We start from the raw sequence: 14,882 nt of genomic DNA, 5'->3' as shown, positions 1-14,882 counted from the left end.
TATGACACCACATATTTTCTCATCTTCATTATAAGGCATTGCCCATAGTAAAGAAGATGGTTTTTGAAATGCCAAAAATCCAATCAACATGATGGTGTTTGCCCTGGTTGTGAAAGTGGAATGAAAATGAGAGGGCCTTTCCCCTCTAGTAGTACCAAAACTCATGACATCTTGCAACTAACTCATTTAGATTTGTGTGGACCTATGCCACTGACATCCATAGGTGGATATTTGTATTATATCACCTTGTGGATGATTTCTCTAGAAAAATGTGGGTATACTTTCTAAAGCACAAAGATGAAGCCTTTGATATGTTTAAAAATTTCAAAGCATTAATTGAAAACCAAACTGGAAAGAAAATCAAAATCTTCATATCAGATAATGGAGGAGAATTCATTTCAAATGAATTCATTGACTTTTGCAGAGAAGCTGGTATCTAAAAAGAAACCATTGTACCATATAATCCTGAACAAAATGGTGTGCCAGGAAGAAATAATAGAACTATCATGGAGGCTGCTCGTGCCATGCTACATGATCAGAATGTGTCAAGGTTCCTATGGGGAGAAGCTGCAAACACTACCATATATGTACAGAACAAGACTCCTCATCGAGCATTATATGACAAGACTCCTGAAGAAGTATTCTTAGGCAAGAAACCTGTGTCATTAATTTAAGAATCTTTGGTTGTCTTGTTTATTTTCATGTACCAAAGGAAAAGAGGAACAAGATTGAGGTTTCATGTAAGAAAGGTATATTTGTGAGCTATTGTGAAGATTCTAAAGCATTTAGAATTTATATAACTGGTCAAAGAACAATAAACTTCAGCAAAGATGTAACATTTGATGAAGATGCAGCTCTTGAAAAAGTAAAAATTAGTCCTCCTTTTATCTCTTCTAAAGAAACAAATGATGATGTGGATCCCTCTACTCATGAACCTAATCATGAGGACCTAGATGAACCTGTTGAGCCTATGGATCTATTAGATCTTCCTCCATATAGGAAAACTCCTCTATGGCTTCGTGATACTCTACAGGATGCTGAAAAACATACTGCTCCCAGGGGCACTTTTAGAGAAAGAAAGAAGCCCAGTCAATATCAAAACTATGTTGTTGCTATCAGTTCTATCATACAGAGTGAACCTCAATCATTTGAAGAAGAAGTGAAGTACTAAGTATGGAAGGATGCCACGATAGAATAATATGAATCCATTATGCAAAATGATGTATGGGAAGTTGTTCCTAGACCTCAAGGCAAATTAGTTGTGATGTCAAAGTGGCTGTTCAAAATAAAACATGGCATGGATGGTAGTATTGAAAAATATAAAGCAAGATTTGTGGCTCTAGGATTCTCTCAGAAAGAGGGAATTGATTATGAAGACATATTTTCTCCTGTTGCTCGCTATACAACCATTCGCTCTATTATCATTTTAGCTTCTATTCAAGGGTGGAATTTCCATCAAATGGATGTTAAGACAACTTTTGTCCATGGTTCTCTTCAGGAGGAAGTATATGTTGAACAATCTCAAGGCTTTGAGGTACATGACAGAATAACTGAGACTCAACAATCTCTGTGTTGGCCCAGTAACCACTGCACTGCCCTCTACAGCAACAACGTCACCCAATCAGACTGACGCAGGCTCTGCGTGAGCCTTCCTTGGTGACTGCATCACCTCTCCTCTGCTCTCTTGGCCTGAAATTGCGCTGTCTCTCAGGACAACTGTCTTCACACACAGATTTTTCCTCTGTCCTTTCATTGATGGCTTCAGTCCTCCTTGAGATGCAATCACTCTGACACCATTTAAAAAAATTTGAATCTAACAAATTGGAAATCCTACTGCAGTAAATTGATTTGCATTACCTACTTGTGTTCTTCATTTTAACAAGTAATTTTCAGAATTATTCAGACAATATTAATGCAAATACACTGCAGCCTAAACCAATATACAAATCAAGTACTGAAAGAAAAATGAGGCAACCACACAAAGGACACACTTGTTTTTAGACTAAACGTCCTCAGAAAAACCCAATGTGGTAAAATCGGTGCAACAGATATGAGGGTTTTATTATTATGTAGATTTATGAATACAACTAGGGTTCCAAATCTAGCTCACTCAACAGAGAATAAACCCGACAGAAGTACCTCTATTCGGAGACAAATATTTTGGTAGATCCAGCAACTGGATGAACAAACCCCACAGGTGACTGCGCTATCCCCAGTGCTGTGCAGTGATGGCTGCTCCCAGCTCTGCGTTGGGACTGATTCACCTCCTCTAGGAGCTGTGTCACCCTCTTGGTGAGCCTTCTCGGCTTAGAAATCGATCTGCTGAATTGATGCCCAATTTTCCTCACAGAAACCCTAGCGTTGTCTCTATGTGACTGCGTCACCCTCCTGGAGCTGCATTGTCTTTCCATGTTGCGGTGTTGCCTCTCTGTTATGTATTCTTGGCCTTGGACGAAAGTCCCTACTAAACTGTTCCTCTCTGCACTAGAAGCTCACTCTAAAATTATCAGCAAACCACACCCCAGAATTTCAATCTAGCTCAAGTGTTGCTCTCACTGTGTCTATTCTCCAACTGACCCCAAGCCTTCCTTTATACTTTCCCTTTGAGAAATCAATGGCCATGATCTAATCTCTAATCAACAACTAAGATTAAATTAGACTTGATCCTCGTCACTTAGAAGCTTCTCACCCATATTTACATTAATTCACTTTAATTATTTTAATTTCCTAAGTACTTAGGCACCATTAAAAATAATTAATTATTTGAATAACATGCACACTGGATGGAATTTCTCCAAACGATTTATGGGTCTTGGAGATCTCATGTGTTCTAGCCCCTCCACAAAATTTCGAAGCTAGAGCACATCCGATGCTACCCAAAAATCAACATGTTGAATGTCAACGAGGAGATTATTTAAGGAGGCTTGAAGGTCACTTGGAAAAACACACAAAGAGTTCAAAAGTTCAATTTTCTGAAGCAGAGCAGCTGCCAAGAGATTTTCGATAGTGAGCTAATGCAGCGAGGGGCAGGGATAGTTGGGTTGGAGTATCTTCTCCAGAACCGAGGATAAGCAGTAGAGGGAGGTAAAGAGACACCAGAAGGGTTGACACTGGGCCAGAAGGACCCACACAGAGCTTGAGGATGAGCCAGAAGGGCTCATGTAGAGACAGCGCAGTCATCCAGAGCAAAAGTCTGAGTTTTGCAAAGCAGCTGACATTTCTGAGCCAAGAGGGCTGGAAACTGCTCCAGAAGGCAAGAAGTTTCCCAGTTGAGCTAACGCAGAGCCTTTTCAGGCTGACGCAGGGCCAGCACAGAGATAGCTTGGGACAATTGGTTCAGTTGCCGAAACAGCTGAAATTGTTGGGTAGAGTGCGGTAATCTCACTAAGTTTTTCGGCTTCTATGTAACTGGATTGTCGGAAGGGCATCCAGAGTTGTTTTCAGAAACTACTGCTTAATAATATAAAACCCTCAGAGCTGCTGCACCGGTTTTCCCGTATTGGGTTTTTTTTTTTTTTTTTCTGGGGAATTTTGTCCAAAAAATACTGTGTCACTTGTGTGATTTTTCTCTATTGTTCTATTCTTGTTTTGGGCAAATTAATTAATTAAGTGAAGGTTGTAGTTGTATTAGCTTCGATATTTGTTGTAGGAAACAATAAATAATTTGTTTTAGTAATTAACATATAGAAGTTTAATCAGTGGCTGCAGTAGTTGATTTGGGTGAGGATTCTCGAATTTTCACAGCTTGTAATGTGTGATGGAAAGTGTCAAGTATGGTGTAGGAGACAAGAACACACTATATCACTCTGGGTTTTCCAAGTAGTGCCCTTACTATAACCCTAAGGCCTCAAGGATGGTCCCAGTAGAGCAAGGCTATTGATTAACCCCCCGTGGTAAGGTGAGAAAACAAATTTGCAGTCAAGATCAGTCAATATTCTAGATCACCCATTTATCCATACTAAATGCCCAAAACAAACAAGTATAAGCATTCAATTACAAAATTATCAAAGTACCTTTTGAGTAGCGAGCCACCTTCATCCAAGTGGTAATGCTGGATAGGGAGAGGTATGTGGCTGGTGCATATGGTAGAGGCACATGGCATATCATAATCAAATAGTGGCTATCATGGGCTATTGGTTGGTTGGTTATCCGGTTGTTTGTCAAATGTAGGAGAACCATTTTCTCGTTTGGGGTTACCCATTTTGGTGGGTAACATGAAGCATACCCATGTATTTAGAGCTAATTTTTTGGAGGATGGAGCACTCATTAGCCTATTTTTAACTTACTTGTGGTATTTTGAGCTCCTTTGGATGAAGAATTCATAGTGGAGGAGGCTTTTGTCCCGCACATGTGCACTCTTTTAGAATTATTTGTTATATTTTATAGGTGTTGAGGTTGGCTTGTAACCTCACATTTTTTGAACACTCAAGTAAACTTATAATTAGGCATTCTACTTGTATTTTTGTAAAATAAGATTGGTAAGCCTCATATAAATATAGCCTCCCCTTATTTCATTTCATTATCACACCTTTGATCACTCTTCTCTACAAAAGAGTGTGAATTGGTCTTTGTTTTGCTACTTGGGCAAGATGTGACTTTCTATGGTGCAAATTCTTGTCAAGATGGTATTTTGCATAGAGATGTTTTTTTGGGATTGAAAGAAAATCTAAATGTGGATTATTTATATTTAATTTATCCCCTCACAAGAAAAATAGTTAGGGTTTTAAAAGTGGATGCCCTAGTCATCCCCCTTACTCCATCAAAACCTTTTTTCAAAATTTTAGCCCTAGAAGGCTTCATTAAACCCATTTAGGATAAGGAACAAATCATAGTTGTGTTGATTATCCATAATTTCATTAAATTTCTTCTTATTACCTTGTCCCTAGAGATCTAGGGTTAGCCAGTAGGGTTTTTAGGATAAATTTTTGCACAAAAGTGAATATGTGTTGGTTGTTTGTCGCTAATAAATTAGGAATCGCATCAGTAAATCACATGAAAGAAAATATAGCATAGTGCATGGTTAATCCTTACTTATTAGGGTTGACATCATCCTTGTTTGTTGTTTATGCATGCTTTTCAACCCTAATTTCCCATTAAGTGATCCTAACCCTAGGTGTTTATTGAAAGGCGTTTGTTCCTTTTTGTTGATTATCCTTGAAAGGCCTTTTGTTTGGGTGCTATATGGCATTTTGCACCATATCATCACAAATCAATTAAACCCTAACTTATAATAGGCATATCTTTGGTCTAGGAATTGAGTACTTGAACCGTGTCATAGAATATCTAGGCTTTATCGATACTCTATCCTATATTACAAACCTAATATTTATCACCTTGATCCATAGTGATTGAATATCCCTTAAGTGATTTAGGGAAGCCTCCCTTGTGATAGTATACCACTAAAGTGCAGGAGAAAGGTTACTGAAGTGACAGTGGCAACCATTTCTCTTGTTACCATAAGATCTAGCCCCGCCTAGTGAGGCTTTGCACTGGGTCTCTTAGATTTTATGGAAACAATGCCCATAGCATTTTGTACTAGTCACTTTTTCACCATGATATTCCTTAATAAAACATCATGATACCAACTACTCTACATCTCGTGGGCTGGAAATCAATTTATATTTATAATGTTATGTTTTTTCAAAAATAATTAATATCACTTACTGTATATGGATTATAAGTTTGTTGTTGCAAGTTTCTGGAAAAGTTTCTTTATAAAAGGTATGTCTTACATTCACAAAAAAATATTGAAAAAATATTATATAAAAATTTATGGAAGGGAATATACAAAGATTATCATGTCGTCTTCCTCAAAGCACTAGATTTTAAGGGACTTCTGGTCAACGAAACACTATTAATAAGATGCTATTTGGAGCAAGCCTAGGGAAAAGTAACAAATGACTTTATCCTAACAACTTATTCAATGTACCCCACACACACACACACACACATATATATATATAAAACACAATCTATTTCACTTATTCTTTTTTTAATTTCTTTTTGGAAATATGATTTTTTTGTGTACATTTGTTTTATAGATAATTGGATTACATTTATACATATTTGTGTTTGCAACAATTTTTTTAATTCAATTCACATAAAACTAAAAAGTAGGAATACCCTTTTGGAGAGTAAGCATATGTGAGTATACAGAATATTTTTTTCTAATATTTTGACTTTGTAATTTTTAAAATACTTATTTTTCTTTGGGGACCTTCAATAATTAAGAGAAGAAAAAAAATATAGCATCAAATAAAAAATGAGAAAAAGTATGTCATTAGATAAAGGATGTAATGATGAATCTACATGCACCAAGTTCACCCTCTTCCATGGAAGAGATGAAATGCTTCATGATCTGGAAGTTGTAACTCCATGAAAACTTGCAAAAATATGGAATGGTATTTGGATGTTTAAGCACTTGATTGAGGGTTTTAAAATAACTTAATCAAGGGTTTTGAGAATCACTTGATTGAATGCATTTTTGAATTATACCATCAATTATAGTTTTAAATTCTAGATAGAAGTTTTACTTTGATTGAGAATTTAATCTCTCAATTGAGGGTTTCAAACCTCACTCAAGATTAATCCTTATCAAAAGTTTATGGAGATAATTTTCACCTACCCAACTTGCCAATTAAGTATGACTCGCTTTTTTAAATTCACTTTAACAATGTTATTCTTCCTAGTCCTGTTGACATATTTTAATCATTAGTAAATATTGATACAATATCATATCATTTCAGCCTCGAGGAAGTAGCTCACTTGGCAAGCTCATGTTATGTAAAGTTATGTGAGTGAGGAGGCCCTTTGTTCAAATCTCCCTTGCATAGACCTGTGTTTCTTGGGGTAGAACAATTATATATAGGGGTTATAGTGGTAGTGGTTAGAATCGACCATGTATCATGTGAATACAATCTCAGCCCAATTGTCAATTTCTCTATTTAAAAACAAATAATTATGTCATTTTTTCTAAAGTAAAAATAATATAAAATAAAATATTATAACTAGCATATTGGTAATTATTTCCCATTCAAAGTTGACATTATTTGTAAACATATTTGTTACAGCTTTGCATGGGCACAAGAGCATCAAAATACATCTTTCCTCCCAGGTGAAAAACCACCGTACCTTTTTTCTGCTCATATTTATATTAAAAAAGTCATTTTTTCCATTGAGAATTTTTATATGAAATCGAATTTGAAGATTGCTGATTTTATAAATATTCGGTGATATTTCACTTAGAATAAAGATTGCATACACTACTTACATGAATAAATTTTAAATGCTGGGCAAGGTTGAATTTGAAGTTTGGTCATTTTACAACTATTCGGTGATTGTCCTTATAGAATAAAGATTGTGGACCACACTCCTTACATACATAAATGTTAAATGTTGGGCAATGTCGAATTTGAAGTTTGGTCATTTTACAACTATTTGGTGATAGTTCTTTCGGAATAAAGATTGTGCACGATACTCTTTACATGGATAAATGTCGAGTAAGGTATAATATTCCTAAAATAATCATACTCATATAAGTGAAGCAAGTATGCACAACATCTAAGTTATCAATCTCAAAATAGAAGATATAATATAAAGTTAATTAGAAATATATTTTACAGGATTGAGTTTTATTAAAAGATTTACAAGTTGAACATCAAAACCATTTAGGATGGGTTGATTTGTTTGTGTATTAACAAATTGGTTCATCTACGCACATAAATTAATGTGTCCATCTCAAGTGATTGAAAAGATATTACTTTAAAAGTATATTCATCTTTGGAATGGTTGTTGTACACCTAGTCATCTACATTTACACAATTCATGTTATGTTGTTTCACAAGGCTCATTCCTTAGATTTATTAGTTTCGTCTTATTGGCTTACAGGATAATTTTAGTATATTCAAAATCTTTAATAGATGAATAAATACACAGATAGGTTTTCTCCATTCCAACACAGTTTAGTGATAATTAATTTACATAATATTGTATTTATCATATACATATATACATGTGTATATTTATTACTAGATTGGTGTTTTTGGGTTACTAGATGATAGAGATATTGCTCCTACATCACCTCACCTAGCCCCCTCGGATGGCATTTCATTTGATGATGGGGATCTATAATGTTCCAAACTTGGATAAACAGTGATATATAAAGAAAAATCGATTTACAACACATAAATTCTAAACATTCAACAAATACTCACAAAAACTCCAGAAGTAAGAACCAACTGAGCCATTTTATTAACGCAATGGACCGAGTACAATAGTATGGAGAAATGCATCTGGGCTTGGCTCAATGGCAAGCATGATAGAACCCAGGTGATAAGACAATGATATTAAATGTTGATAATGACTGCTCTTCTAATGCTCTGTGTTGCCCAAAAAACTACACTGTTGGCTGGAAAGACATTGCTAGAAACCCCACCTCCGGTGCTCAAAAAATGTTGAAAAATTAACGCCAATCTCCTTAACCAAAACCCAAAAAAACCTAGAAAGGGTTTGGTCTGAATCAAACCTCCCAAAATCGACCTCCAAGAGGCCCTACATCCCCCAAGACTACTCAAGAACACGACCTGCAAAGATACCAACAAAATCCAACTCCAAGGCTCTGGAAAAGTAGCAATCTCCTCCATAAGTGCTTCCCTTAACTCTCCTGGCAAGGAGCATCCTCAATATCTGAGACTCCACCTCCCACGTGTGCAAAATATGCTTCCTCTGCGCTGGCCCAGGAAGTGCAAAAGTCACACTGAATAAGAGCTCTCTCCTCCAGCTCCAAAACTCACCAAAATGGCAGCCAAACACTTATGCCTCCTTTCCGAAATTTCTCTTGGCCAAAGCTCCTCTGGAAGATGTCACAATCACAACTCGGCCTCCCTTCACTGCGTCCTCCAGAAATACGCACCACCTGGAGATGATGAATGCAACTGCTGGAAATCACAATGAAATCCTCCTCCAAAAGAATGTAGATGAACCTCTCTAGGGTGGCACTCGAATTCCCTTGAAGAAAGGGTGAGATTTAAGCTTGAAGAATTCTTGCTAAACAGCAAGTGACTCGGCTAAGCAGCGCAAACAAACAAAGAAAAATTCAATATGCCAAAGAAGATGAAATGAGGAGAGCTTCATTCTTTTTATAGATTTCGTGGAGCACTTTTCCCTCCATTTTCCCTCCATCATGGCTCCCTCACTTAACCATCGACATCCCCTCTCATGCAATTCGAACTAGGGCATGCATATTCTCCTAGTGTGGGTGGCCCCCACGTATAACTTAACCACACCAAAATAACTTTTACTAAAGTCTAAGCCTCCAAATAAAATCGAATGAGCCCCATAACCTCCAAAATTGGCCCCAAAATGTAGTGATTATTTTGTTCCAAATTAATTTAGGAAGGGACGTTATACTCCTCCCCTCCCAAATGTTGCTTGTCCCCAAGGAACTTCAATGTTGGATGCTTAAGTATGTGCTCACCCTCCCAAGTAGCATCCTCATCTGGTAAGCTCTTCCAATGCACCAAGTATTCTCTGATTATCCTACTTCTGAGCTTCCTTTCCCTGGTCTCCAAGATGGCCTCCGGTTCTAAAACTAGGTGCCCCTCATCATCAAGTGGAGGAAACTCCACAACTGTTGTAAAATGTTACCCCAACACCCTCTCGAGGCATGAAACATGGAAAATATTGTGGATCCTGCTCCCTAGTGGTAGTTCCAACTCGCAAGCCATCTCCCCAACCCTCCTCATCACCCTGTAAGGCCCAAAAATTCTCGGTTGCAGCTTTTTAGCCCCCTTCTGCTTCAGAGTGGACTATCGGTATGGCTACAATTGAAGGTACACCAAGTCCCCTTCCTCGAAATGCCTCTCCACCCGATGCCTGTCAGCATACATCTTTTGTTGATTCTGAGTTGTTTGCAAGTTATCTTTAAGAGCCTTGAGGATATCTTGGCTCTCTAGGGTCCAATCTTTGGCCTTTGGGGCCCGACTGTCTCCAAAAACAATGTCAGCAAAAGAAAAAGCATCATAACCATATAAAGCACGGAAATGAGTCATACCAATGGACATGTTGACCATTACATATCAACGATCCATAGCAGTACACCCCCTTTTTTCGCAAAAGGGATAGCGCCTGATTGATATGTTCGTGTTGTACAACTATCATCATTGGTTTCACTTCCAAGATGTTATGTAAACCCTTGCTACATGTGTATAGTGTAAATAATCTCAGCAGATCCGTGTCGTATATGTGATTGCCTAGGTAAACCTACTTTTCTAGTGATGATCTACATTCTGGGAGGTTTTTTGTCTCACTGATCCATTCTAAAATAGTTGGCAGAGTTTTCCTTCACCCTTACCCCAAAGCCAGAATAGATTTTGTCACTGGGATCTTAGGCGAGTCCTAGTGTTCTAGATCGAGTCTATGTAAAAGTGATTTGGGAATAATCATAACTATTTGGTTAGGTTATTTTATTACAAATTGCTTGGTCTACTAGATTATATTTGTGTCGAAGAAATGGGTAGTCTATGTGGGTCTTTTATAAATGGGTTTTCCCCCTTGAGATGTAAAAAATATGAAAATAATGATGTAAAGTGTCTTGAGGGTTGGAAAAATAATTTATCCCCTCATAGGTTAATTAATTAAATTTCCTGGCCAAAAATTAATTAAAATCCTAAGCCATAAATATAATTAATTCTAGGTCCTAAGTAAATTTAAATTCTCTGAAGGCAAAACTCGTCGGTCCTTAAAAATTAAATTTTAAGAGGTAGAGGGACTAAGGTAAATTAATTATTTTGATAAATTTTAAGCCTTTGATCCCCGGGGTTAAGTCAAAATCAAAATTTTGAAGAAATTAATTTAAAAATTAAATTTTGAATTAATTAAAATGCATTTAATTGAAAAATTGGAATTTCCTCAAGAATTTAAAATTTCGACGAATGAGATTAAAAGAAATTTTGGATCCTCATCAACGGTCGAGATTGTTTTGACTAGGATAACTCGAACTAGCTGTTGGAGGATTATTTTTAAATAGGAAGTTATTCGTCAGTCAATTGATCCGACCTTTGAGTCATGTGCTAAGCAAAAAACACTCATGTAATCATTTTTTTTGAATAATAAAGAAAGACTTTGGGGTTAATCTTCGTCGTGTTACTCTTCATGGAAATACTGTAAGATGTGTCGTTTTTTCATGTGTAATTTTTTTTACCAATTGATGATAGCTTCTGAAGAGTGATTTGAGTACAGGTATCTTGTTCAGTCGCTGGGGCTTAAGTGATAATCTAAATTTTGAATGTAATAGCAGGTATCTCTAGTTATCTAAATTTTATTATCATTTTTTCGCTCTATTTTAATGGATGGATTGAGCTTTGCAGGAAAGTCTTAATTTTTAGATCATCGGGTGTTCGGGGAAGTTTTCAGTTAGACCAGCTAACTCCCTATCCGTGTTTTCTGAAGAGCCCATCTTAATTTGATCTCGGGCTTATCATAAGAATTTTACTGGTGATGTATGAAGGGCTTCAAGATAAGCACCTCCTCTAAAATTTAAAAAATTTATTTTTTATACAGGAAATTAATAGATCTGGTTGTTGAGAGTCTTAGATTATCAGATCTGGGAGCGGAGTTGGACCCGCACTCCTCAGGTCTGATAGATCTACCATTATTGTACATAGATCTATAAGTTATTTTTGGTTTTCTAACTTGGGTTTTTCTGGGTTTTAGATTTATCATTGTATATATCGTTTGAGTGTTGCTTGTTGTCTTGTAGCTACAGATCTAAGAAAGAAATTTGAGTAGAGTCTAGATGTAGGCCCTGGAGGGTAAGATCTAGATCGCTGGGGTTCATCAACATAATTTTCCAGTCATATTATTCAGACATTTTGCAGTCCAAGCATTTAAATTTATTTATTTTTTTAATCTGGAAATTTTTTGAAGGGTTTCATTGATAAATCTGAAACAAGTGGATTCCACATTTTTTAATTAAGATTTATGGAAAATTTTTAAAGAGGTTCTGGGCCACCATTTTTCCAGATTGATTTGCTGCCTGGTTTCGGGGTTTACTGTGCAAATTTCAATTTTTTTTTACAGCCCTCGCTGCCATATCTCTCTGCCTGTGATTTCCCTATATCTCCTCTCCATCTGCACAGTCCATTACTCACTTCTCCCCTCACCTCGCCCTCGGTTCTGCTCTCTCCTCCTGTCTGCAGCCCTCCATACCCCTGCGAATTCCTCTTCTCCACGACCTTCTCTTCCACGCTCGAGCTCTATTCGCTGCCCATCCACATTTCTCACATGCATGTTGCCTTGTCCGAAGCCCAACCTGCATTCTCTTTCCCACTCAATCCATCCTCCCTTTGCAGCTGCCTCATACGGCTCCATCCTCAAACCCTGTCTGCCAGCCCGCAACTATTCCTCCACTGTCAGCAACACTCCTGTGCAATCCTCCAAACGCTGCCTACGCTGCTCCTCGCTCGCCCTCCTTTTTGTTTGCCCGTCGAGCTTTTTTGCTGCCATCTAACCTGCACCAAAAGCAACAAACACATTCGATTTTTTTTCTTAAGTTTCATTTGTTTATAGTTTTGTTTTAGTATTTCGGTTAGGGTTAGTTTCAAATTGCTTTTGTTTTTATTTTTTAACTTTGTATTGTTATGTTTAGGTTTAATTTTTATTTTTATTTTTTTGGTTTGGTTAGGTTTTAACTTTGATTTTTATTGTTTCAAATTCAAATTATTTTACTTTTTGATTTGTGGTTTTATTTTGATTTGATTTTTTTTATTTTTATTTTTGTCTTGTTTTGATTTCACATTTCTTTTTTTATTTGTGATTTTTTTTATTTCCCTCTTATTTTTCGATTTGAATTTTTTTGAATTTGAATTTATTTATTTTCATCAAAAAAATCTAAAACATTTAAAAAAATCTAAAAGAAAATTATGCTAACAAAGGAATTAAATTAAAGGGATTTACACTTTTACATTAAATATTTTAATGGGGCCTATGGCCCATTAAAATTTTGAAATTTTAACCCTTTGATTCAGTTTGACTTTTTTATTTATCACATTGAAGTTATTGCCTAAGGAATAATTAAAATTAAAATTTGAAGTTCCTTAGTGTTATTTGGTGATTAAATGTATTTTTTATATTTCTCTATTGTCAAGTGTAATGAACGTTTTAAATCATATTGACTATTGGAGCAAGTTAATTAATTATAGATTTGGGTCATTAATGAAAATTATTTTAAATCTAGAATCTCTTGCATATTGCAGTTTTGAGCGATTATATTGATCATTCATGATTGTCACTGTTCATCACATATTGGAAAATTGTTCTGGATAACTTGTTTTCTTACTTAATCTACGATTAATTGAACATTAAAGAACTCGTCTATAATCAATTCTATCTTGTGGTCATTATATTAGCGTTTAATCTATTCATTTGAGTTAATCGAGATTCATTTACAATTCATCAAGTTGTTCATCATTAAAATCTCCTAGAGCCTGTGTTCCACAGGCTACCCTCATCCATTCACCTTAGGGACTACCCCCCTTGATTTGCCTAGGAGAGACTCTAAACAGAGTGAGTAAGGATTAGAGTGACAACCCTTACTCTAAGCGTTGTCACTCTGCCTAGACACTTTGTGCAACATTTTTTGGCGTCGTTGCTGAGGATAGAGTTTTTTTTCCTTGGTTTCCTCGACATCGTTTTAATCATCTCATCATTTTCGCCATTCATTAGCCCGTCAAGCAACACAAATTTTTTTGGTGCCCTTGCTGGGAATAGAGTTTTTTTGTCCTTGGTCCTCACGACATTTTTTCTAATCATCTAATCTTTCAACATTTCTTATCCCATCAGCACAACATTTCTTGGCGTCATTTGATCTTTTCATCACCTTATCTTTCGTCATTTCATTAATCCTTTCATCTGCACTTTTAGAACTTGGACATTTCGATTTGTTTCTTGTTTGGGTAGCGACTCCACTTATTCATCCATTATTTCTCAGACAAGAAGCCCTCCCTTATATCCTGTTGTTTTTTCCTTTTGGATCCTAGAGCTAGATTCATGTTCAAGTGGTGATTCCACTTCTTTCATTTCCTACAAGAATTTCTACTAGAATCTCGCTTCTTGTGGATCTCTTGATTTTATTGAGCAGGGGTCTCTCTATAGCATCCAGTTGGTCCCTCCTTATCCCTTTAAGCAAGTCATCATGGATGACTTGTTTACGCTGTGTCATTTTGATAACTTTCTCCATGATATGCCAAAAGATGCCATTCATAAATTGTCTTTGTTCTCAGGTGGTGATTCAACCACTGCTAGAAAGCATCTATGCAGGGTTACTCATACAATAATCAAATATTATAGTTCCCAATATAAACATGAAGATGTCAAGATGTGTCTATTTTCCTTTTCTTTAGAGGGTGATGCTTTGAATTGGTTTCATAATTGTCATGAAGAATCTTTCGCTTCTTTACAAGACATCATCAATGCTTTTACAGATAGATATGAAGATCAAGGTGGCTCACATTGTGCCTCTAGTACTATGCAACATGATGAAAATAATCTTGAAAAGGATCCAACTGTCAATGAAAGATTTCAAGACAATTCTCCATATCAGAATGTGTCATCCACTTGTATCGTTGCAAGACAAATCTATGATAGTGGAAAAGAAGGAATAAGTTGTCAAATCAGTGTTGACAATGAAAGGGAAAATGATAAGCATCTTATAGAAGAACTAAAGAAGTTGGTTAAAGACATGCAGTGCAGTCAAACACAGCTGGTAAAATATGGAGCTTAATCAAGAAAAATTTATAGCTAATTACACCAAGGATATGAGAACTTTATACACCCAGCTGGAAAAATGTGATAAGGAGATGGAAATCATGAAAATTAAACACTCT

At 36.2% G+C, this 14,882-nt stretch overlaps 1 protein-coding gene across 13 annotated transcripts in view; it reads left to right on the top strand.

The window, feature by feature from the left end:
- The window catches only part of LOC149167293 (protein ZINC INDUCED FACILITATOR 1-like), a 639,590-nt gene that overhangs the window by 544,125 nt on the left and 80,583 nt on the right, over positions 1–14,882 (top strand). For all 13 annotated transcript variants that reach the window (XR_016260914.1, XM_089432933.1, XM_089432936.1 and 10 more), the window contains one exon: positions 7,071–7,114. Coding sequence is in view for 12 of the 13 variants with exons in the window: in XM_089432933.1 (XP_089289059.1) it covers positions 7,071–7,114 (44 nt within the window). In the remaining variant the exon portion in view is untranslated. The remainder of the gene's footprint in view (positions 1–7,070; positions 7,115–14,882) is intronic.

This window comes from Pinus tabuliformis, chromosome 5_1 (assembly GCF_031772625.1).
Source record: "Pinus tabuliformis cultivar Carrire ecotype Pingquan chromosome 5_1, CPIR1, whole genome shotgun sequence".
Taxonomy (NCBI): Eukaryota; Viridiplantae; Streptophyta; class Pinopsida; order Pinales; family Pinaceae; genus Pinus; species Pinus tabuliformis.
The sequence above is the reverse complement of the archived record's forward strand: the minus strand, read 5'-3'. Positions and strand labels throughout refer to the sequence as shown.